The 25,123-nt window shown below is 47.2% G+C and overlaps 1 protein-coding gene across 2 annotated transcripts in view; it reads right to left on the bottom strand.

The window, feature by feature from the left end:
* ZSWIM5 (zinc finger SWIM-type containing 5) overlaps positions 1-25,123 on the bottom strand; it is an 85,918-nt gene that overhangs the window by 56,911 nt on the left and 3,884 nt on the right. Inside the window, exon 1 of one of the 2 annotated variants that reach the window (XM_068691007.1) lies at positions 8,895-8,982. The exons of the other annotated variant lie outside the window; for it this stretch is intronic. Within the exon in view, the coding sequence (XP_068547108.1) occupies positions 8,895-8,967 (73 nt within the window). The 5' untranslated portion in view covers positions 8,968-8,982. Of the gene's footprint in view, positions 1-8,894; positions 8,983-25,123 lie in introns of those variants that run through there. 2 annotated transcript variants of the gene reach the window in all.

Genomic DNA, 25,123 nt, shown 5'->3' with positions numbered 1-25,123 from the left:
CCTTCAGGTGAGGGAAGTGCCAGGCAATCCCACCTCCTTGTGCAGAGTGCTAAGCTCCAGGGAGCAGAACCTCCAGCTTCTGCTGATCAGAAACCTTCTAATTGATTACAGATGAATGCCATGCAGCAAAATTGTTGGATTTTTAAGAGCACAGAGAGCACTTTTGTAAAATGTCATATGCATATTGGGATTTTTCTTTCCTGGTTTTAATGACAAAGTGCAAATTTGGGGGAGAAACAGCGAGAGAAGGCAGCGTAACAGATGTTAGGAGATGAAAAATGTTCTCAGAGAGTAAGTCATCCATTTCTTCCTCCAGATTTCTCACCATATTCCCCTGCCTCTGTAAAACTGTACGCTCTCAAGGTTCACTCAGGCTAATGCTCACTTGTGTTACAGAGCGTACAAGCAATGTCTAGATGGACCCAGGCCAGTTTCAAGCAACCCATTCACTCAGCTGATGGTGGGATTCACCTCCGAATTGCTGAGTGTCTAAGCTGGTGGACAAGGCTCCCCTACCCTCAACTGCAGGAAAATAACACAAACTACATACCCCAGAGGACTGGGTTAACATCGCCTGCAGGCAGCACCGCTCGCTCTCCAGTGACTAACAGAGATCTTCAGAGGGCTACGCTGAAAAAAACACCTAACTTTTAGATGGCAGACAGCAGGCAAGTGGAATCCCTCTGAAAGAGCATTTGCTTGTGTAATAGATGCAATTTCCCCCTAGGATTTGCCTTCAAAATGTGGGATTCAGCCAGTAAGCGTATCAAAAGTTCACTGGCACCAGTTAGAAGCCCTGCTGCTCTGCCTCCGCCTTGGATCCCAGACAATTCGCCCCTGGCTGTTTTCAGAAGCAGATACCACGCTCCTTGGACTAGGAACAAGAGCCTGCACTGAGCCCTTTCTAAACTTTGCCCATTTCCTCAGCTCTGATTAAATTCAGGACCATTCGGATGCCTGTACACAGCCCAGAAGGGCAGTGGGCCTGCCACCACCTGGCCTCTGTTCACCGAGGGAAAAGCTTTGGCAGCCCCCTAAATGCAGGGATCATAAAACCATTTGCAATTAGAGCAATTTGCCTGGCTTGCTAAGAGGGTGCACCTTCTGTCTCATAGCATCTGGGGCTGAGGAATCAAGCTCCCCTCAGCTCTCTCGAACTTTCATTCCATGGGAGGCCCATTTCTTCTGCCATCCTCACGCACGGAAGCAACCAAACAAGACCTATGTCTTGTTTGCTGTTTGCTGCCCTTACCTCCTGCCAGCTACTTCAGCACATGGCAGCCACCTCACATTTCAAAGGGACACCAAGTTTCATCCTAGGCCAGCTCTGGGAGCACCTCAAGCACCAGCTCGCCAGCAGCTGGGCCTGCCCTCGGGGCGCCAACAATTGCCAGTTGAGTGCTACAGAAATGCTTGTGGCCAGACTTGTCTGCCTTTCTATGTGCCAAAAAACACAACCCATTGACTCATCCCGGCATTTCCACCTCCTGGCACGAGAACATCTCCTCATGGTCACCGAGACCCAAACCTCCCAATAACTACCACTGCCTTCGGCCAGCACAGCCCCATGCAGTCCCCTCCATAAGAAATCATATTTTGCCCAAGTGCTTCGCAACTGCTGCTGTCCATCTGAGAGCCCTCAGATGGGGCCTGCTTTTGAGAAAAGGCTGCGTGCCCCCCTGCTGAGGTCTGGGCCCCTTCAAGATGTCGCAAGGCAGACACTCAACATTAAATTGCCTTTGAAGACCAGAGAGCCCCTCACCATTCTCCTCCCATGTGTTTTATCTTCTGCACAAGTCAGCTGCTGAGTTTGCAGGAGAAAGATCAAATAACTACAAAAAGAAGTTTTAAGTTGCACACTCACTGCCATTAATCATATTTGCGACATCCTTCCTTGATGCCTTAAAAATGCTTATTTACAGACTGCGGCCAGCCTGCTGCCTACAAACAGAGGTACAGTGCCCATCAGGGGAACTTTCTACATAAAGAACATGCCAACAGGTATGAGGAACTTGAAGCCACTTTGAGCCACATCAAACAGGACACATCTGCCTAATAGCTGTCTCTTTTTCAGCTGTCTCATGGTCCAAAGAATCCATCAACTTCCCAGACAATGCCACGTGCCTAGACAGGGATGCTCCAAACACTGTCCAGACCCCACCTGCAGATAGAGTGATGCTGGGCTGGCCAGCATGCATCAAAACCTGTTCAAACAAGAGCAGACATCAGAAAAGAGTCCTTAAGTTAACAAGCCTTCTGGCCAGCACAGCCCCACAGCTCATTGCACCTCATTACATCCAGAGGACAGAAGAAAAGCAGAGCTTGGAAACCCATGCCAAGGGGACCTGCTCTCCAGCAAACACACCATGGTGTTGCTCAACACAAGTGGGCTGGAGGCAGTGGGACCCTTCCTGTCCAGTCCTTGCAGACTGCCAGGTCTGCAGGCAGGACAGTTGTAAGCAACCCCAGGACCCTCAAAAGCCATCTCCTGAGGAGCATCACGGGCAGCACCCTGCACCAAACCGCCCTGATGACCTCTCCCTAGTAAGGCAGTGAGTTCTCCCTTCAAACCCCAGTTGGAGACATCTGCTGCTCGCCAAGAGCCGGCTGTCATGACGGAAGAGCCTGAAACTCTGAAGCTGGACTCTCTTTCAACATCTCTAACTTGCTACAGCTGCTCACTTGAACTGCTAAAAGCCAGCGTAAGCTGATTTGCAAGGAGCCTGTATATGTAAACTGCACCTTTTCTCCAACATAAATAGTACAATCCTGGTTTATAATTTCAGCAGCTTGATGTTTTTTTGGCCAAGAGCAAGTCAAAGGAACTGGAGATGGAAACAGCTTTAGAAAGCCTGGCCAGCCCCACAATACAGTCTGAAAAGGTCCCAAAAGGGCGAGGCTCTCAGCTACATGACCACGCAGCAAAACAAGTGCCCCTTCACTGCAGCTCCAACACACACAAAAACCACTTAAGTGCCACAAATATCCTAAATCCAGTTCTCCTCCTGATCAGACCAGATCTTGAGGTCCGTATTTTTAAGATGAAATGCTCTCCTTCCTGTTTTAACACCTGGGGAAAACAAATAGCAGGTTAGCGTGGAGGGCCTACAACCTCTGCTGCCACCATCCTAGTGCCTCTTCATCTCCTGCCAACCTGAAGCAGCCAGGATGGCCTGGTCAGTGCTGGTGCTGGCCTCATCTGGATGAAGCTCAATGAGCTGCACACTCAAGCACAGATGTGATTTATGCAGAAAAAAACTGCATCTCCTGGAGGACACAGGCATCTGCACACATTACCAACAGTGAGGCTCTGCCATGCTGTATGTAAAGCAGCCTTCCAATCCACATACTCTGTGTGCCCTACTGAAGTGATGCTTTTCCTTTGTTCCCTGGTGCAGAAAGCATCCTTTGAGCTAGCTAGATTTCAAAGCTCTCCACTCCTCACTGCAGCCAGAGATAAATGCATTATGATGCAAGGAATTAATAACTTAAGACAACAATTCTGAATTTAATAGAAAATGTTCCTCCCACCTCTCGCTCTGAAGAGGAGGACGGCTGCTAAACCTGTGCAAAACTTGCATTAATTCACCAACTGTTTCCATGGCAGAAACTGGTGATGCAGTGAAGTCAGTGACTTCATTTCCTGAGGACATCAGATCTTGCTCCACATCAAAAGTATTTTTTTTTCGTTTATTTTACAGTCCACAAAGGGATGCTGAGTCTTAAGCTCCTGTGGCAGTCTCTGGGAAGGCACATACCTGATTGGGAATCAGAAAACCAGACCCTTTCTGGATCTGCAGCTTAGTCTTTCACCCCAGCATCAGAACCTAGTGTGATTTGCTGTGGGAGACTGCAAGACAGAAGTAGCTTGTCAGGAAAATCACCTCCTTGCTCCACTCAATGCTCTTCAGAAAAAATATGATGCCCATATCAGCTGCTTTCATAATGAAAGCAAGGAAATGCTAATGCAGCTCAGGGAGGAGATGGGCAGAAGTCTCCGAAGAGAACCTGCCATACACACACAATGCCCATCAGCAAGAGGCAGAGAGATGACAGGCGTTAAACACAACCCAGAAATCTACAGCATTAATTCCAGGGCAAGCGGCGATGAGATGGAGTAGCCATTTTACACACCTGAGCTATCTTCAGCAGCCTGCTGACACTCACTTCCCTCCTCTCCCAACCGTGCAATTTATTTTCATAGTTAATTACAAAGACAGACTGATATCGACCTGCAGAAATCAGGCAGCACCTTAGCTATTTTTGGAACAAAAAGCACAGAACAGAAAGCGATCTCCTTTGATGGGTACAGAAGATACCCAAAATAAATTTTCTTATATGCCTCTCCATAATTTCTTTCCCTTTTGTTTTCATTTAGCATCTTTGATCGTTTTAAAACAAGACCCACTCTCATGAATTCTCTCCTAATTAAACGTTCTAATTAAAATGCATCACACTCCATAAATTCACTCTGGTTTTGAAAGCTGACTTTTAATCTGGAGGGCAAATAAGTCCTATCTCAAAGTTGAAAGAAAAAAAAAAAACACATCCATCTGAGTCAACGATTAAAAAATAATAAGAATCTATCCCAAGACCTAGCGTGTAAATAGAAACATTCAGCTCCACTTACACTGCAAAGATGACACTGGAAGGCAACATCAGCTCTTCCCAAGTCTGTACATCATTGGCATAATTGTAGGCTCTATCCTAATACAAATATTTACTCCGATTTCTACGTATGTAAATGCCCAGAAGGCAAGGTGATGTTTCAGGACACTGGTTAAATTGATCGTAGTGATCCGATCTGCCCTGCCTAGCACTTCTCTAGTTCTGCAACGTAAATCCTCATGCACACATAAAATTCAGTTACCTAGTTGAAGATCAACCAGAGGGCACAAAATATTTCTTCAGTAAATCTGTAGTTTCACAAAATTCCACCTCAAGGTGAAAAGTACAAGCTCTGAAGGTCAGAAAGTCTGCCCAACACGAGCATGCCTGTCATCGGGATTGAACATCCCATCTCCTCCCCCAGCAGAGAAGAAAGGATGAGTTTAGCACTACTTCCCACACTAGTCGTTAACCAGGAAGCCTTACACAGTACATGGGTTTCTAGACAGATGCTAAGCCTCAAACCTGCAAATTTAAGACCGATTTGTCCAGATGTATGAAACGCTCAGACTGGTACCACCTCCTTTCTGCAGAAGCAAAAGGCCTCCAAGCTATGAAATTGACTTCAAGGCATTTCATTTGGGAGAAGATTCTTCTACTGCTGGTGCTATGAGGATGCTGCACTGTTCACCTTCTTGTGCTGCATGCTGCAGAGCCCCGCTGGCACAGCAATCTAGGTGTCCTACCCCAAAATAAACTCCCCCATGGATTAAGTTGCATCAGGAGCGGTGGGGTGGCCTGAGACCAGCACCTCACCAGAAGGCATCTTAAGGTCACATTCAGACAAGTGGAAGAAGAGCCTTTCCCTTGGTTACTCTGTGAAAACATTTCCCTCGTTTGCCGTTAAGATATGTGCTTTCCTTCAGTTTCCTGGACAGAAAAGGGATTAAACAGGCCAGCTTCTGACTTGAGAGCAGACTTGTGCACGTTTGACGACATCCTGACGCGTGGAACGGCGTGGAGCCGTCAAGTAGGATTCTTCCCCGTTTGCCAGTAAACACCAACATATTCTGCAGGAAATTTAGCATCACACACACAGGAAAAGCCTCTCCCTCCGCTAGTGTTTCATTCCAGCATCTAAATTGGCTTGAGGACTTGTCCTCACGGGGACCAAGTCACTGGGAAAGAAGGCATTAGCTGAGCATTACGACACACGATCTACATCTCTGCAGAACAGCATGCTTTCTCATAGCCTGAAATAGCTCAGAAATTGATTTTGTATGGATGGGCTTTAGGAAAAAAAGATGATTTATCTGCGTCCAAGACTGGCACATTTCATCCCAAAAAAGTGTTTCTTTCCCCTCAGAACATTATGGTCACATAATCTAAACGTTATGAAGAGCACTGATTGTAAGGTAAGTAGTCAGTGGCAAACAAGCACTAGTAATTTCTGCTTCCTAATAAAAAAGCTGCTGTGAATTTTATACCAATTCAATGCTTCACCGCAGCTTCACTAGCAGATGAAAATGGGTTTTGAGGGGAAAAAGCCTTACTTTAATCACAGATCTTCAAGATGACAGCTACACTGCAAAAATGAAACACATTCACGAAGCCCCACAGGAAAGATCAATGGTTTTAGGTTTCAGGGAGATTAGACTTTATATTTTTTTAAGTTCTCCAATATGAATTTGGTTTAGACAAAGAAAAAAGTGGGGGAGAAGTGTAATCTATAACACTTGTTCTTTCTGAGTTTGAAAGTCATTTATTATTTTGGAGACACTTCTGCAGCACAATTCCCAAGCAACCAAGAATGTGATTTTTACAGGAGAAGTAACCATTACAAGCAAAAAGCCAAGCTCCTGGCATCTCGACGAGAAATGGAACATCCTGGTATTGCTTGGAAACAAGGAGCTGATATCTCCCACTTCATCCCCACTACAGGCTTTGCCTCCAGCAAGTGGCCACTGCTAGCCCCAGCCGGACCCACTGAGGCTCTCTGTGATCCACCCCAGAGAACTCAGCTCCCCAAAACATGTAGCCCTTCATCCCTGCTAGAGACCTGGGGAGGCAACGTGCCACTGACAGATCCCTTCTGCTAGTCATCAGGTGATATTGGGTGCAGAGTCCTGCTACAAGGAGGTTGAGGTTCCCCAGTAGCTCTGAGATCTTATACCCAGTAAGATAATAAGTACATCTTGTGTGCTTATCCATCTTGAAGAGTGTAGTGACCTAGAGAGCCACAATTCAGCTAAAGCACAACAATTTCAGACAAAAAGCCTTGCTTGCACTTCACATGTGCTGAATACCTTCGTCCTCTGTGCATCTTCTGGCTACACTGCCCACGTCCTTCCTATTCTGCAAATCCTATAAGGCAGTAAGCAACAAAACACAGACATTCCCTCTACTAACCAGCTTGAGCCAACACCATGGGAAGCTCAAGAGATGACAGCACAACACCAACTCTTGTCTATTCACAGATCTCTATATGTTTTCTCAGTAGAAATGTAACCCCACACCACGAACATCAGCTTCCTGACAATGGGAAGAGTTCTCTTAGCATGACTACTTTTGACAATGCTTTTGGGTAATCCTCTAATCATCTCTAGGCCCTCAGACCATAGCCAGAAACCCAGGAGAAGAGACACAAGGATATAGAAGGTAGAAAAGGAAGGAGGGGGGAGAAATATGAATTTGGAAGAAGACAAAATGTAACTTAAAAAATGCACATTAAGAAGAAGAAAGCATACTAGTTCCCTGAGACATGAACCTCAGCAAAATGCATTTGGATTCCCCTGATACCTCCTGCCACTCAATGGCTGAGAGGCCAAGTAAAAGGTACAGCAGAAGGCTGACGTTGGAGGCATTTGCAACTTCTTGCCTTGTAACATTCCTGCTGGGTACAGGTTTTGTTTAAGTTAACGTGCCACAGCAGGGATGCACAATTATAGGCGAGATCTCAAAAATAGCAGGAGACTAATACTTCATTTAGCAATTGTATATGCTCTCTTTCTTTATCCAGTGGCACAGAACCTAATTCCACAGTGAAACCCATTAATTACGGATTGCAGGGAGTGGGCTGCCTCCTCATCCCATCTACTCACCGGATGGGGAAGAAAGCAGCTCGGACACAGACACAGAGGCAATGCTCCGTCTGTGCGAATAAATTAATCCCAACAGCACAAACATCCAAATGCCAGAGGGCAGAGTCCACCCCCACACACATACACACTCTTTGGTTGCTGCAATTAATAATACACATCTGAACTTCAAATGAGTATTAAATCAGAAAGGAGACTGGTTTCTACAGCACTCCAAGCCCTGATAACCCCCATTAATTTCAGCACAGCACCCTCCCAGAGCAGCAGGGGACAGAGCTCCACCATGCCCAGCAATTCATCCTTCACAGACAAACACTAAGGAAAGCAAGTGGCTGGGTTCTCCTGTTCCCTAAATCTCCTGATATGCCAGGCAAGCAGGGAAAGCATCAAAACAGATCCTCTTGCAACATGAGGTCATGACTTCAAGAGAGAGGCACAGCAGGGAACCCAAAGACTAATGCCAAAAGCCAGGGAGTCAGAAGGACAAACACTCATAGAGCATTCCCAAACAGATCGAGCTATTCAAAGACATACAGAAGGAAAGAGAGAGAGAAAGAACCCTTAAGAAACACAATCCAGAAAAGCAGAGGACACTTCTCTGCAGACTGAGTGTTCCTCTCCCCTTCCCGAGCTGTCCCAGGGAAGCAAGCTCCAGGTTACCTCCCTGAGCACAGGGAGGACCTCTCCTAGCAGACAAAATGGAGAAGAGCTTCTTTATTTCAGCTGCTGTGAAATGTCTGGACGCCAAAACTGTTTGGAGAAAGGCTGCGTCTCAGCTAGCTAGTCTGTTACTCAGTTAGCAAGGGTGAAACATCAGCTCTGCTTGGCCTTGTAATAGTTTGCTGCCCAGGCATCGTCTAATTGTCACTCCAGTTAACGAGCTGAAGATTTGTGTTAAGATAACAGCGGATGAATTTTTGGCAGTGAGTTCAGAGCAGGAGGCGGCCCAGACCTAAAAGAAAACCAATTCAAGTCACCGCCCCTGTCTGAAGCGCCCTCCTGCCCACTGGCAGCTGTGGGTCCAGAGCAATGGGACAGAGCAGCAAGGGCTGTTACAGGTCCAAACCCCAAAGATCAAAAGCCTGCCCACTTTGAAAAAAATGCATTTGTTTAAAGTGCCAGACAGACCTCACATGCCAATCCCCTTCCAAAAGAATAAAAGCTACTTGAGCACATTGTTTGACTCACCCTGGGGCCAACACAACAGTGAATAGTGCCCTCTTCCTACAGGAAGGAGACTTCTTAGCCAGCCTAGAAACATCCTTACCACACCCCAAGCCCCTGACTCCAGCTGCAGACTATAGGGAAAGATAACGAAATGGAGCTGCAGTGGGTCCCTCATGGTTTGTTCAGGTGGGGAAGGCCTTCCAGGACCAACCACCTTGAGCCACCTCAGCTGGGATTCATCTCACCCTACTCGGGCTCAAACAAGAAACAGCAGTGCCCTAGCTGCTCCCTGCCCTCCCTTTCCAGTCACAGCACCCCAATGTGCCCACCTCCTTCCTCAGCACAGGGAACCCAGACAGGGACAGGCCTCCAGGCCTCCACACCTAGGACCCACCATGGACACAATCATCCCCTTACACCCCCACCCATTCCCACCCCGCTGCCAAGCTTCCCCAGACCGGGACATTTTGGGGGTCCCCCACCTCATCACCACCCCACAGACCAGCAAAAGGGCACGGCTCGCAGCTCCTCACCCCACAAAAACACGCTGAGCTGTTGCACGGGGTAAGGTTGCAACCAAGAGAAGCTTCTGCTTCCACCGCATTTGGAAAGAGCAAAGGCATCAGAGTTCAAATTTAGAAATCAAGCAAATCGGACTACTGCCTATCTGTGTTTTAGCTCAAATTAGAATATATAAAAAAAAAAAAAGTGACTGTACAGTGTCCTAGCACCCCCACTCCATCCCAAACTTAGCAGGCTTTATTTTTATTTTTTTTTTCTACGCTACGAATTCCAAAGGCAGCTAATTAGCCAAGACTCAGCAAACTCAGGTTAAAAAAAGAAGCTGCCTCGGCTCCGTCAGGGAGGCAGATGGCAGCGGCGCGGTTGAGACGCGCGGCGGGCTGCATCAGCAGTTTCCCCAGCCCGTGGTGTCTGAGCGCGGGGGGACTGCAGATGGGAGGCCGCGCGGCCGGCCGGCTGCCAGCGGGCCACCAACAGGTGACTCGCTGGCACGGAGAAGCCTTGCCCAGCTCGAGCCACGCGGCCCGGAGAGGCACCTGATCGGTTTATTAACTTACTGGGTGTTTTCACACACCGTGGGCTGGCCCTCGCACCGTGGTCCTGGTCCCAAGTGGAGAAATAAATGTGTTGTGACCACTGCATGCATAGCTTTGGTGTTCCTCATGGTGTTCAGATCTCCTTGCTTCTCCCAGCTTTGGGATCCCCCAGGGGGATGCAGGGAAGAGACAGGGCTACTGCCACGGATGGGTGAGTGAACGCATGTAACGGGAAAACCTACCTTAGATACGAAAAGCAGTGAGATGAGCGCTTAGGCAGCCCAGCTGACTCTTCAGAATAATCCCTTAGCCAGCAGGAACCCAGCCAGGTAGATACAATTTAATTAAAATGACGTCAGCTCGTTATGCAGGAGTCGGAGGTCCCTCTGGACGCGGTGCCCAGTGGCTCAGATGTGAGCAGAGACTGGGAAAGGTCAAACTTGCTTGGACTCCATCCATACTCCTGCTTCTCTCTCCTCTTGGGTTTAAGCAGGTGCTCGCTTCAGACACTCTCACGTGTGCTCTTCCTAGTGCCCTGAGCTCCTGCTAACACCCCAAGCCATCGGGATACATAGGGAGCAGCACGTCCTGTCCCTCTGGGTCCTGCCCCACTCCTGCAGGACCTCCTTGCACGTCGCAGCTGAGAAGGAACAGCGAGGGCACAGCACCTACAGGGAGCGGCACTGCACTGCTCTCTGCATGACCAGAATGTTTACACACGCTGGGAATCACAGCAAAACAGAGATAAAAACCTTAAAAGTAGCTTCATGGCAGCCTTATTACTTCATGTTTGCAGGAGCCCGAGCGTGTTCAAGGGTACCAAGTCCTAAGCCAGAAGAGGCAATACCTAAGACACAGCAAACTGCTCGCTCACAGGCATTTCTCGAAGGATGACGTGGCTTGAGTCAAGAAAAGGCTTTCTCTGCAGTCTCTCGTACCTCATGACCTTCTCACTCGTTTCCCAGCCAGACAGGTGCAATAAAACGTTTCTAACCTGCAGGAATGTAAGTGCAGATGCCACGTGAAGCCGCTGGATGTATTCAGGAGTTCAGTGCTAGGGAAAAGGTGAAAAACACAGCAGCCTCAAAGATGCAGGACATAACACAACCCTCCAAAAAACACATCTCTGAGTGGGGGACAACTTCCAGCTGAGAGCAGGAGGGCACCTGTGCCCTCAGGTCCTGCCTTTGCACATGGGCAGTGTCTGGGCTCCTCACCTGTGAGCTTCAATAAGGTCCAAAGGATAATACAGGACCGGCTGCCCTGTAATTAGTATTAAAGCCTCTTCAAAACATCCAGCCTGTGCTCAGGGACTGATCAATAGCAATCAATTCTTGCACATCAGCAGATTTTGCAAGTGCCTAGCACGCTCCTGAATGAGGCCATTAGCACCTACAATCTCAAACTAATAGCCTGTAATGATGGGATTTTACCTATGTTAATAGCAGGCTGGATGATAAACAGCAATTTCGTTATCAACGTTCATTGGGGTGAGCAGACCTTAATCCTGTCGTGGCAGAGATGACAAGGCAAAGACAATGCTGGCACATTGGGGCGCGGGAGATTTAGAGGGATGGTGAAGGAGCAGGTTCCTGAAAAACCCAAGTGAAAGAAATAAGAGGAGGCCAGGAAAGATTTATCGTACGAAAGCAGTGACTCTAACATGGGCAGCCTGCTCTGCCTTGCCCAGAGGAGCATCTGACACAAGAGATGCAAGCAAGGGAAGCACCCTCCCCAAATCCATCCATCACAGGCACCAGGCAGCCCCACAGGTCCACTCCCAAGGCCAGGCACCCTGCAAGAGTTAAACTGATGCTGGATCCAGCTCCTGCCTCCCGGGCTTAATACGCCCAGAGCTGTAGCAAGGGTGTTAAACTCCTACACTTTCAGTTCAAAGGCAGCTTTGCAGAGCTGAGCAGTCTTAAAATGCACAGCTTTTCCGAAGCGTGACCTTTTCACAAGGTTTCCAATTCAGTCAAGATTTGTTTCCTCCCTCTTCAAGCACAGAACTAATGGTAGTCATGAAACACCTCCTCCACCAGCAGCATGCTGGCAGGCCAGGCTCCCCGCCAGGCTGGAAATGCCACGACCGGTTCCCTTTGGTGATCACAGTGGTGTTTCTGCAAAGGCTGGAGGGCAAACAAAGTCACCTTGCCACCATCAGACAACCAAAGCTGGGGCTGCTGGCCCAAGCCTCCCCACCCCTTGGCATGCCTCAGGACCAGCAGTGTCCCCATGCCACTCCACCACCCACAGCAGAGATGCCTGGTGCTTTGAGAAACCTGCTAAAATCCCTAATTGCCCTTCCCAGCAAAGCCCCTGCCTGGCTTAGTGGCCCCGGCAGTAGGTCAGGCTGATGGCTGTACTTGATTTTGAAGGTCTTTTCCAAAATAAGCGATTCTATGAGTCTAATGATTGGCTCTCTCCTGCTGATACAAGCCTGGGAGACCTTCCCAGCCCCTCTCAGTGCTCGCATCTGCAGGTTTCATTGCCTGGCTTTCCTCCATCTTGCTTGCTCTCCAGAAGAAAGAGGAGGAAGAGGAAAATTTTAAGGTATTGGCACCAATAAATCTTACAGCACACCCATGAGGAGACACCCTCCTGCCCCAGGGGAAGCAAAACCTTCTCTCACACCCTACCCGTCCCACCCTTTATCCTCCCCTGCTCACAGCCTGGAAATGCCCCTTGCCTGTAGGAATGGAAGGTCTCCAGGGCACAGACCCGTTGTCACACACCTGGAAGTGCCATCACATCCCACCTAGCGACACATGAAGCACAAAACAACTTCACCACCGTCTTTCAGACAGCTCCCTTTCACGCTTCATTTATTTCCTCGCGCACAAGCTCAAAGTCTCCTAGCTTTTTGCCCCTCTCCCCCCATACACTACAGGAATGGGGGCACACACTCAGGAATGGGACCCCCTGGGCTGTGCCGTGGCTATGACAGAAGCAGGTGCCTGGTCCCAAGCTGCTCCCAGGGCTCCCAAATCATCACCACAGAGGCATCCCCACAGTCCCTATAGCTCAGGGACTTACGTTAACCCAAAATATCCAGGATTAGCCACCTGAGCAGGCAGGTATCACGCTCGCTAGGGCGGCAGTCGAGTGCTGTAGGAACTGCTTTAAGATCCAGGACCTGAGTAAAAGCCCAGCACGATGACGCTGCTGCGAGTTACCAGCCCCGATGTGCCAGGTATTTCTGGGCTCGCTGACGGGACACACCACGGTTTCCAAATCCTACAAATTACCAAGACGCTGTCGTTGACACAGCCGATGTTTGCAAGGAGCACATCACTTTCATATTGGCGAGGCTTCTCCAAACACAGGGCACAACATCACACGGAGTTTAGAGCCTGGGTTACAAACTTCCCAGCAAAACTCTGGGCCAAACGAAGGGGAACTCCAGCCTTACGTGCGGTTCCCAAACAGAGCGTCAGCCAACCTGCCTTCAGGCATTTTCTCTCCCCATTGCGTATTTACTGCATGGGTTTGTTTGGATGTGTTCTGCTCACGACTTGCTCCTTGGAGCAACTCCAAATCTGCCTCCCTCTTAAGTTTTGCTACAATATAGTCATTCAAACTGATTGCAAACATCAGAAGCTATGTTTGATTTCTTTATGCACACTAATTCTAGACTGGGTCACCAAAGTATTTTCATAGTTGTGTCAGCACTGTCTAGACAAACCATTAAAAACAGGATGCAACAATCATCTGAAACGCAACGTCAAGTTCATGCCCAGAGATATTCTCCACGGGGGAAAAAAGAAAAAGGCCAAATCCGTCATTACACGGCCCATTCACGCTGTTTGGCCAGCGCTGGCTCGGCTGCCACTTTTTTGTTCAAGAGGACTTTACCGAAGCTCAGCAGAAAAACATATATTTAACTGCAATTTAAAAAAAAAAAAAAAAAACATGCTGACATCAACAAGCCCAGAGAACAGCAGGATCTTTTGAAGGGTTTGTCTAGAAGTCATGAGCCTGCTCTCCATGCTGCCAGATATCCACACCTCGCTACCAGCACCAGACCTTCGACGGGAGAGCAAGCAACTGTGTCACATCACCATGCCCACTATGCCACGAGTCCCAGCTCCAGCTCCAGGCCTGGGCTGCCTCAGGCACTCTTCCTCATAGCCTCTGGTGGGCTCCCATCGCTGCCACCACCACAAAACCCAAAATCTGGGCACCCCCGGAGAGCTGCTTCCCAGCACCGTGCATCAGAAATGCAGCTTCTCGTTTCTCGCCACTTCTCGGCATGGAGCTCTTCCAAAACCCCGAGAGCACCAGCCGTAATCTTGGCAGAAAGGGACGCGCGTATAAAAATCAGCGCTCTGTCAAAACAGGGAAATAATGCGGGAGCTGATCTGTGCACATTAATCCGCTGCAGTCAATGAGGAGACAATTTCCCTGGAGAAAGTCATACATTAAAAGGAAAAAGAAAAAAAAAAAAAAAGAAAGGAAAGGAAAAGGGGAAAAAAAAGATTAATGTGACTTTGAAATATCACAAGCACCGTTTATCTTCCTCCTGCCACCACAGGTTTTTGTTCTTGTTGTGTGGTGTTTTTTTTAAAATACAAAGAGAGCCTTAAAATTCACTGTGAACACAGCCCGTCTGCCTCAGATGTGCAAACATAGGTGCCTTACAGTAGGGCAGAACTACAAATATAGTAGCGCTTGCTCTCTCAGTACCCACCCTTAACATTTTTAATTAATTTAATAAAAAAACGTAATTGCTTTTCACTGGCACGGCCCTCTAATTATACTCAGAGTCGATGTGTGCTCCTCGGAGCTCCTGGTAGCAATGTATTCACCCACAAAGTTCAGGCCTTGGCTCTTCTGTGTCAGCATCGAAGCAGAGCACTGCTCCCCCATACACATTTAGTGACCGACACAGAGCCCAGGCACTGACCAGACATTCAAATACGCATTCCCTTTCTAGGGTAGGACTAGAAAAATTTGCCAGTCAAAAGGAAAAAAAAAAAAACAGTTCAATGTATGTAACACAAAGAAGACACGCTTAAAACTGAGGTGAATTGCATGAACTCAGCCTTTGGCAATTCTGAAACAAATGAGCTCACCATACCATTTATATTCCCATTTTCGTTTTACACATATCCCATAGATCATAAATATACATTAATAACTGTAACACTCAAAGTTTACATTCAGCTGTAACATTTAGGATCAATACTCTTCAAATGACCTTTAATAGTAATGAGCTACCATAACACTGTCTTGAGGACATTAAATTTTTATTAGAAATACTTTATTACAAATGTTCAAACCCGTCTCCGTGCACTTTCATACCCATACAAATACACTCCCACTATTCTAATTTTCCTTAACAAAATACAATATTCTTTCACAGTTTTTGAAAAAAACTGTATGCAGTATGGAGGTTTTAGATATTTCACATTTTCAGATATCGGTGCTTTGTCGTCTTTTATGTTTTTAAATCAAAACCCATGAACCAGGGGTTGAAAAAATCATCTGCTTTTCAACGTGATAAATAGGAATTGTTCCCGCGTGGCTTGAACAGGATGGGACCAGGCTCCTGATCACCATAAGCCCTTAATATGGGAGGGGGGGACGCGCTGGCACCCCGGGGATGTTGCAGTCAGCATCCTTTTAAGAACTTGCCTTCGCTGAAAACCGACACCAGGTTGTCATAAGGGTCCCACCTGAAGGCAGGCTGCACCCCGGTCTCCCAAACCCCTCATTTGGGGTCCCATTGTGGCAGCCCCCAACCACAGCCCCCATTTCTCCATCAGCTGCCACAGCAGCTCATTAGGGCCCAGGTAGGAGAGGCAGCGTCTCTGCGGGCTCGTCGAGGGCTGATCCTCAGCGGGCAATTCCCACTGCTTAATGACCTGAGACCATCCGAGTCGGCAGCAAATGGGAAAGGGAATCTTCTCATTTGTTACCCATCCCCACATCCTGATAAAAAGAATGATTACACTTTTAAGTTCGAACAATTCCCTGCAGTTGTAGCCATGTCATATCTAGATTGTCTAATTTACATGCATATTCATAATCCCTGTGTATTTAATTAAATTCTTCAATCCCTGGAGTGTCTTTCCTAAACAATAGTAATTTATCTTGCACAGATAAGGGTGCCCTCGATTTATTCCACTCTGTAGCTAACAGCATTTCCTTCTGATCAAGGGTAGGAAGCAAAACTCGAACAGAGGGAATCTTTAAATATATTTAAATTGCAAGATTAGCTTGCTTTTCTTTCTTTTTCTCTCACCCCAAGTTACCCTTTTAAATGATAAATACATTTTCCTGAGCTCCGAGGAAAACCTTTCACCCAATGTCCTGATAACAACTGCATGCCCCAAAAGCAAGAACGCATTTATCCAGCATGGTCCACAGGACATCCTCAGCGCACACCTTTCACCGCAGGCTGCAAACTCATCCATCACAGCCCATAGCAAAAGAATCCTACAGTAAAATGTCACAGGAGGAGCTCCAGGAGGACCAAGCCCTTCATCTTGCCAGCAACCATCCCAAGGCCCTACAATAGGGATGCTGGCCATTCTGGGGCTGTTACTTGACCGATGGCCTCGGTCATCGCAGAGACAGACAGAAGGCACCAAAGAGACGCCTCCTCCTCCAGAACATTAACCCCGTTCAAATATTAGCACGAGGAATTTAACTCTGACTGCAATTACAAAAGCGTTAAAATATTTAGCAAAGTCAAACTGCTGAGAACATCACGATGAGGAAAGGAAAAGAAAAAAAAATCTGATGTTGCAACACTTTTTTTTTTTATTATTATTATTATTATTACACAGCTCTCCACCCCCTCGCCCAGAACAGCATCGATTATGGGTGGAGAAGTACTGGTTTCCTCAAAAGCCTCAGGCCACCAGAGCCCCGCTCTGCTCCACCACCGCATTGCAGCCGTGGCCTAACAACTGCAGCCCTGCACAGCTGCTTCTGGCTGACTCAACGAGGAGTCACCATCCTTTAAATCGGGTTGCTTTCCCCCCACTGTGACAACCCTTTCCCAGAAGTAACGGGCAAGCCACACTGTCCCAAAAAAGCTGGCCCATAGCGAGCGTCCCCATCCCAAGGTGCTGTCCTCCACCGGTAACGCTGAGCCTGCCCGCTGACACAGCCTGCAGCTGCCAAATCCTCTTCCCCAGGAATTCGTAGCTGGATTCAGACATTCCCAGCCTGTTACTTATTCTAATGCTTTCAGCCCTCTGGAGTACAGGGACATCCTGTCTTAAACCTGCCGAGGCTCATGCCAAGAGGACATCTGCTTGGAAGGCAGCCTCCGGCCAGGAGGGCTGCATTCCCGTCCCTGCAAGAGCCCAAACATGCCCTTGCACCCACAAAGCTCAGCCAGCTCTCAGCAGGGCCAGCAGCAAGGCAAGCCACCCAGGCAAACCACAGTTCCCGTTCCCACTTCAGAAGCCCTGCAGGGCTTTTAGACCTTGGAAACATTTCTTCCTACTCAGGGCATTTTTAGGTTAATGGTTCATCAAACCTCACAGTCCAGGAAGCCTCAGAGTGGCTGACCAGTGTGTGGGTGTGGGGACGGGTGGGGAGAAAAAAAAAACAACCTCAGACATCGGCGCTTCCCACAGGACTTGAACCACAGGCTCTGTGCTAAGCCAGGAGCCACCAGAAACGAGCCAAAAACCAGGCAGACGGGCAGCGCCGAGAGGGAAAACCTCACTACTGCTTTGTGTCTCTTCCAGATACCGTGAGCACAGACAGCAAACGATCACTCAGCAAAAGCATCGGTCTCATTTTCAGGATGTTCTCCAAAAGGCAGCATTTCCATGCGAGAAGCAGCCGTGCCTGCTAAGCCCTTCTGCAAATCCTCATGGGTTTGCTGCCAAGCTGGACCAGCAGCGATGGGAGAAGACAGTGATGCCTGCAGAGGGAACACTCGACATTTGACCTCTCCATTTGCCCAGGTCCTTCTTTCCTAAGCTTTATTTTAAAGTGCATTATTCAAGTGCAAAAGCATTGCTCATTTCAGGAAAAGCCCTCCAAATCCAGCTCACTTTACTTGTAAGTTATTCCCACTCCTTCCACGTCATCCCAGCAACAATGGTCAAGTGGTGACCAGAAACCAGCTTTCCATGTTTTTCCCATATAACCAGTAACTCCCAAACTGCAAAGCAAATTTCTGTTCCCAATACACCTCACCTGCATGGGAACAGCCTGGCCTTGCCAATTGCTCTAAAACAACAGAAAGCAAGGGCACGGGCTGCTGTTTGCCTTCCATTGCTGTGATGGTTTAGGAACCCACTGTCCTCGTGCTGCAGAGGGCTTTGAGGCTTTTAACAGTGAAAAAAAACCGAAAACAGTGCTCTGAAATTAGCAACCTCATAAACCAGCATCTGAATTTGCTCCTAGATCTCAAAACATCGTCCGCCAGCAAGGACACCTGAAGGGGGTTAGTTGAAGAACGTGACTTTTACCCAGTGGGACAGAGTCCATCCACACCTAATGAAACTCACAGGATAGGGAGAGCTCGAGGAAGGGGAGGCAATGCACATTTCCATGCCATCTAGTGGGTTCTGAAAAAGAGCCATGGGACTAAGCTCCACACCATTTCAGAGGGCATAGCTTAAACAGCACGCCAAACCCCACTGCTTCTTCTTGGGCATCCTCACAAGCATCTGCTTCACACCTGTCATGGACAAGTAATATATTTTCCACAGTAGGGAGCAAACGAAGAGGAGAAGCACACCAGAAACCACCAAGCTCCCCACCACGTTTGGTCATACATCAGTCTGCTTTTCTCTGTGACCTTCAAAAAAAAAAAAAGGAGGAACCTTTATGGTCCAGCATCATCACGAAGACAAAGAGGCAGAAGAATACACGTTGCCATGCCACTCACCACCTTCTGCAGCAGGTGTCCCCTTAAAAAAGGGTCTCCCCTCTGCCATCCTCCAGTCTTTAGGAGTTATCTCCCAACCCAACAGGTCGAGGGACACAGGAGGAGCCACCACGTGAGTGATGGCTGGGGACCATGCCAGGCGCTGGAGACCTTTGAGTGCAGAGTTACAGGGAGGAGGCACAGCGCTGCACTGCAGCTTCAACCAAATCAGCTCCTCGCAATCAGCACTTGGCAACCCCACGGTGTCTTCAGACTACTAAAAGCATCTGCTAACGATGCCGGCTGACCTCAGACCCAGCCAACCTGCTGAGACCTCCTGAGAAACCATCTCTTTCGCTGTTCAAGTCTTCAGAGAACACAGCCTAACTCAGCAACTCCCCCCCCCCCCCAAAAAAAAAAAAAAACACATAAAAATATAATAGTATTTCAGAAGTAGAATTTGCAGTCTGATTTTTCAACTTTCAGGCCAGATGCCTCTTATTTTAGCAAGTATGTCAAATACAGCTAGTCCACAATTTATGGATCAAATAAGAGAAGCTTAAAGAGGAGAGACTCAAGAGGCAGAAGATACTTTTCAACAGGAAAAACGAAATGAAATATAAGATTTGCCTCAAAATGCAACAGACCCATGGGACAAATTAAAAAAGGAAACCATAAAATGCTCGCCCAACTCCTTTTTTAATTCTTACATCTGTTACTTTACTGTAAAGTTTCATCTACTGTGTATAATTAGATGTATGTGTGTATGTACATACAGATTTCTTTGAGATATGTGTACAGTTTTTAACCCCAAAGAAATTCTTAACGATGCTCTCTGGAAAAAGGAAAAAAATAAAAGGAAAAAAAGAAAAAAGCTGCAATAAGAGCTACTGTGGAAGAAAGGAATAGCAATGACACACATGAAGGTCTGAGGGATGCTGCATTGCAAAGAGGCTTCAGCCTGTGCTCTACAGAGCAACACGAGGACAGCAGCAAGGAAACATCACCCGATGGCTGCTCAGCTCTGGGAACACGATGAAGAGCTGAGATCTGGAAATGGGTTGCAAATCCCTGACACAGAGTAAATCCCCAGGAGCCAGGGGCAGCAGCGTATATGCTGTATCCCATCACCATGCCTGCTCTGCTGCCTGGCTCAGCCCCAACCTAGGCCACTCCATGCTCCTGGATGGCAAAAATGCTGCAGAGGGGTTGCTGGAGGCAACGTGGCCCTCTCCAGAGGGCTTGGGGACAGGCCTTCCTATGGGCCTTCCCATCCCGGCCTGACTCCTGCAAAACAGAAACCAGGCTGTTTTCAATTTGCTATGAAAAGATGGAGGCCACTGAGGGTTTCTTGATCCATGAGAGGGTTATTTACCCAGGGATGGGAAACAAAACCAAAAAAAATAAGGCTGCTGATTCCAGGGCTAAAATTCCGGCCATGCAAATAGGTATCACTACAGGCCCCAAGGTCCTCCAAGAGCAGCCACCAAATGCCGTCACACCTCATGGTTAAGCACTGGAAATGTGCACAAGGAGGGAAGGAAACTGCATCCACTTCTACGAGAAGGACCTAGTGTTTTACTAGGGTACAGGAAGAGGCAACACAAGTACCCCAACATCACGACCGCTGGGGATCCATCAGGATCCACACAACGGGCCCTCCTGGGAGAGGCAGATCTGCCTCAGAGCAGGAGGAAAACCAAGGCGCTAGGGCACACCAGGCATCCACCAGCCGAGCTGCGAGGATGAAGTATTCCTCTGGAAACAATCAGGCTCCCTAATAACAGGGCTGCAGCCTCCGTCTGAAAGGGAGGGAGGAGGAGCAGGCGGGGAGAGAGGGACTCACTGGATATTTATCCCATCCTCATCTTTGTGTTATCAGTACCCCGGTATCAGCATTGTTCAAAATGGCTGCTTAGATGGTTGCCAGCAGCAACAACAGAATCGGTCCATCTGCTGGCATTCTCTCTAATCCATCTCAAACACTCTTCTTCTTTTTAAATGCACACAGGGAAAAGGAAAAAAAAAAAAAAAAGTCTGCCTTGTACAAAGAAACAGAATCCTCCTATAACAGAGCCTTTTAACTAGATTTTATGCCACCCCTGTTTCCAGGACACACAGACAAAAGTTAATTTTACGATAAAAGAACCAGTGTAAGGTGCTTTTTTGTTATGAGATCAGAAAGCAAATGGAATTTGAATTGTCTGCAGTGGCATGTATCTGACAAAGATTAATTTAAACAGATATTGTCTCTGAAACCAAAGTCCATTGAACGGCTTCACAGCCCATCAACCATGCGAAAGCAGCTCCTCCAGCAGCACTGCTGACTCCACCACTTTCTTTAAAAATGGCTTAACCTATTTCTTGTAAGATAAAAGGTCATATATAGTTCTATTTTACAAACCCATAATAGCCAAAGCCACACCAAGCAAGGACAATTGGAAGAAAATAATAAAGGGGGGGGATTTCCTCCCCCTTCGCAGACAGATGCTCGACACTCACTGTGTATTTCTCAAAGTGCGCTGGCAGCGTGCGGTCCCAGCGCCGCCGAAATATTTCAGCATCATTAGATTATAATAAAATCCCGTGGCCTTTGTAGGTCGCTGGTGGGGCCTGGAGGAGCCCAGGGCAGCTTCCTGCAAACAGCACAGGACGCTCCCTCCTAAGACTTATAAAGCAATGCCGTGCCGATCGAGACAGCTGCTCGAGCTTCAGTGGGACATGCACACACACACACACACACAAAGCTACAGATATCCAAATCCTGCCATTTCTTTCCTTTTATGTTCCCAGTTTATAAGGAGCACCACAGGGAAAACACTACCAGGGAGTTTCAGAGTATTTGATACAGCAACAGCCCAGCTTTGGGAAAAGAATGAAGGAAAAGCAAAATAAAAGATGACAGCCAGAAGTACTTTTAATATGGTTTCAGTATTTTCAAGAGAAAGCTTCTGTACAAAGAACAGCCAATGAACCATTACCAAAATAAACACAACTGTCTTAAAAAAGAAGAATTAAAAAATTATTTATCACCATAAAGAAAATCAAAAAGGATGAGAACCAGCAAGTGAAAGACAGAAAATACATTTGTTTTTCATTCTCCGGATACGCTCCTTTTAATTTGGCATCCAAAACCATTGTAATTCATTAATGCAAATTTTATTTATCTCAGGGATCCATTTGTTGCTCTGCCACTCCTCTGACAGGGCACTTGTCTTCATCAAGGGATCCAAGCAGCCAGGGCGCAGTGCATGTTGTCGCCTGCCATCGCTGCCCCAGAAGACACACAGCACTGGTGCCCCATAAAGGCTGTTACTGGTGTCCTCAGCAGTCACCCACACCCTGCACAAGGGTGGCCAGGGCTCCTGGAACAGAGGCAGTGTCCATCCTGCACTCACTGAGGTCCCTGAGGCAGGGGGACCCACATTCCCCTCCAGTGAGGCGATGCTGCCCATTTTTCCAGGCTCATCTTCCCCCAGGCTTCAAAAGCCAGGCTGACCCACAACCAACCATATACACAACCTCTCCAAGCTGTCATCCCAGCAGGTCTGCCTCCTAAGCACATTTGTGGCTTTGTTTTGAATGATGTGGGGAAAGCCAGCGAAAATAAATTAAAAAAATAAAAATAAAAATGAGAAACATAGAACACAAGTAAAAGCACAGGATTTTATTAATTTGTGCACTACTTTAACTGCACTGTTTTACAAGGGCTAACCCCAATCCTGCACAAAATCCTAAGCCGTAAGCTTGAGACAAAAAGCAAATGCTCTTAAAACGCAGCACCGGAAAATCCTTTTGGAGAGAAATGTGGTGGTGTCATGCACAGGTGAATCCTCAGCATTTAATAAAGCACAGACACAGCACCAACCAAATGGAATCTATTAATATTTAAACATCATGATTAAAAAAGAGTCTTTGAAAAATTGAATTTTTGCTCCTGGGACATTTCATTGTAAAAACATGAAGATGCTTTCCCCCTTTGCATCCCCAAGTGAAGCACTACAAGCTGTTCCTGCAGGATCTGCGCTTCTCTGCGAGACATTATCAGGCCCATTCGCAGCTCCTGCTGCAAAGGCAGAAGTCAGGAGTCACGCATTAACATCCTTCATGCTTGTTAATGTAGTATTAGCAGCAAGTATTAATGTAGTCAAGGCTCAGTGTCTTTCAGGTTTTGTTTTCATTGGGAAACAGTCTGGTTTGTGTGGATGCTGAGAAGCCACCTCCCTCCCCTCCTCTCACCCCTACAAGACCGGGGTAAGACAACCCCATGGCATAACCTCTTCAGGACAGCATCGAGGTGGGGGTAGGACACACCAGGAGTTTATTTAACAGCCTCTCAACAGGCATCCCACACCTCCAGCTCTTCAGAGCTGGGTGAAGTGATGTCCTGGCTGGCCTCTTGCTGAACACCCCTGTGCTCTGCTGCCTTGTGGGAGGGCGAGTCAAGCAGAGAGGGGAAACGCTGCTGCTCCTCCCGAAATCCCGCCTCGGCATCTTTCCAACATGAGCAATTCCAGCCTTGAGTACAGTGGGCAGGAGGGGAAAAAACGGTATCACAGCTAAACACCAAGCTCTGCACGCCCTAAATGCAAACTCCCTGAAATTAAACACGTAAGCCCATGAATTAACTCTTCCACCCTAATGCTAACAGGATTTTTTTTGAGACATATTTCCAAAGAAAATTAAAAGCTGCCACACCACAAGAGACAATTCACAGCTGGATGTGACTTTGCAGTGATATCAGATGAGGGAAATGCTAGACGAGCTCGTTGAAGTTTTCCAAAAGTTCTATCTTAGGTTTGAGGGAATAACCATAAAGCATCCGACATCAAAGCAAGCATCAAATAACAGCGAAGCACATTCCCTCACACAAAGCTTCAGAAACAAAGCACGCAGGCACATGTGTTTCATGTTACTGCAATTTTAGCACAGTTAAATATTTCCTAAGAGATTCCTTCTATATGTGACCAAAATTAAAATCCACTGTAAACAACTCACATGCTGGAAGCAGAGAAGGCCAGTTCCTCACCTGGGCTAAGCATGCATTTCTAAGAGCATAGTAGGCAAGCTCCTGCTGCTGCCTGCTCAAGCCAGAAACCAGGACTTCAAACATGTTTCCTCTAAAAAAAAATCGTCAAACCTATTTATTCTTAAAGCCAAAATTAAACGTTTCATTTCTCCTGTTTTCCTTTTTCCATGTTTTCTGTAGCCCCTTTAAGCTAGCATCATTTTGCCTTGAGATAAAGATAAAAAAGAGTCCCTGCTTCAGAGGGTCCTATATTAAAAACAAACAAACAAACAAACAAAAACCTCAGAAGTCAATAAATAAATCTGCTCAAGCAAACAAACAAAAAAAAACACACCCCAAGTTAAAATTCCAGCTCTCCCTGCATGGCCAGCAAGAACTTCTGGTGTTTTTCATCAGCTCTGATCCCAGTTTTGGTAACATAGACCAGACCACACTCAAGAAATATCTCACCTATGAGGGAGCAGCAATAAACAGATCATAAGAATTAATGTCTAACAATCCTTTGTTTTAATTATCTATTTTAAGAAAAAATAATTAGAAATGGAAAGGGCATAATATGTATTTAAAGCGTTCATCATGATAGGACTAATGAACCTCTGCCAACCCCTTTTATGTGGTCTAGAGTATTTTAATATACATGGGAGGATAATCCACCTGTAAAAAACAATAAATTAAAAATTAATTAGCAAATTGGAGATGTGCTGTATGACAGCTACCCCACCCAAGAACCGAGGGCACAGAGACAAACGGAGCTGTGACGTGGGACGTTGGGTTTCAGCAGGGAACCCAAGCCATGTTTCATGGAGCACGGCGTGCTTCCAAACCCACTCCTGCCAGATGCGATCTCACATGCAGACCCAGCTCTTTACATAAAACAAAAAGAGCCATAACCGGGCCTAGAGAGCCCCACAAAAGTGTTTTCCCCAAAATAAACAGCTCTATAAAAAGGGAAACCATCTACAGTTTTAAAAACAACTGTATGCAGGTTTAGCCTCAGCCCTCTCAGACATCGAAGGTGAGGGAAACCAAACACTCGCCTTATTTTTGTTTGGGGGAAAAAAAAACTAAAAGTACTAAAAACATCATGATTGTTTTTACCTCTGAGGCTGCATTTCTGCAGGTATCTGTGCAAATGATGACTGATAGGTGTTGTAAAAGTGGGTAAAATAGCAAGCTCACAAACCAGCGCTCTCCACGCTCCGGGCATCACTCCGGGCATCGCACCTCTCAGCACGCCCAGCAGGCTGCCGGAGCAGCACCCAGCAAGACAGGATTCAGGATTATTTGTGGGTTTGAAGACCAGTGTTTACAAAGGCAGTGC

Source organism: Anas acuta, chromosome 8, assembly GCF_963932015.1.
Source record: "Anas acuta chromosome 8, bAnaAcu1.1, whole genome shotgun sequence".
Lineage (NCBI taxonomy): Eukaryota > Metazoa > Chordata > Aves > Anseriformes > Anatidae > Anas > Anas acuta.
The sequence above is the reverse complement of the archived record's forward strand: the minus strand, read 5'-3'. Positions and strand labels throughout refer to the sequence as shown.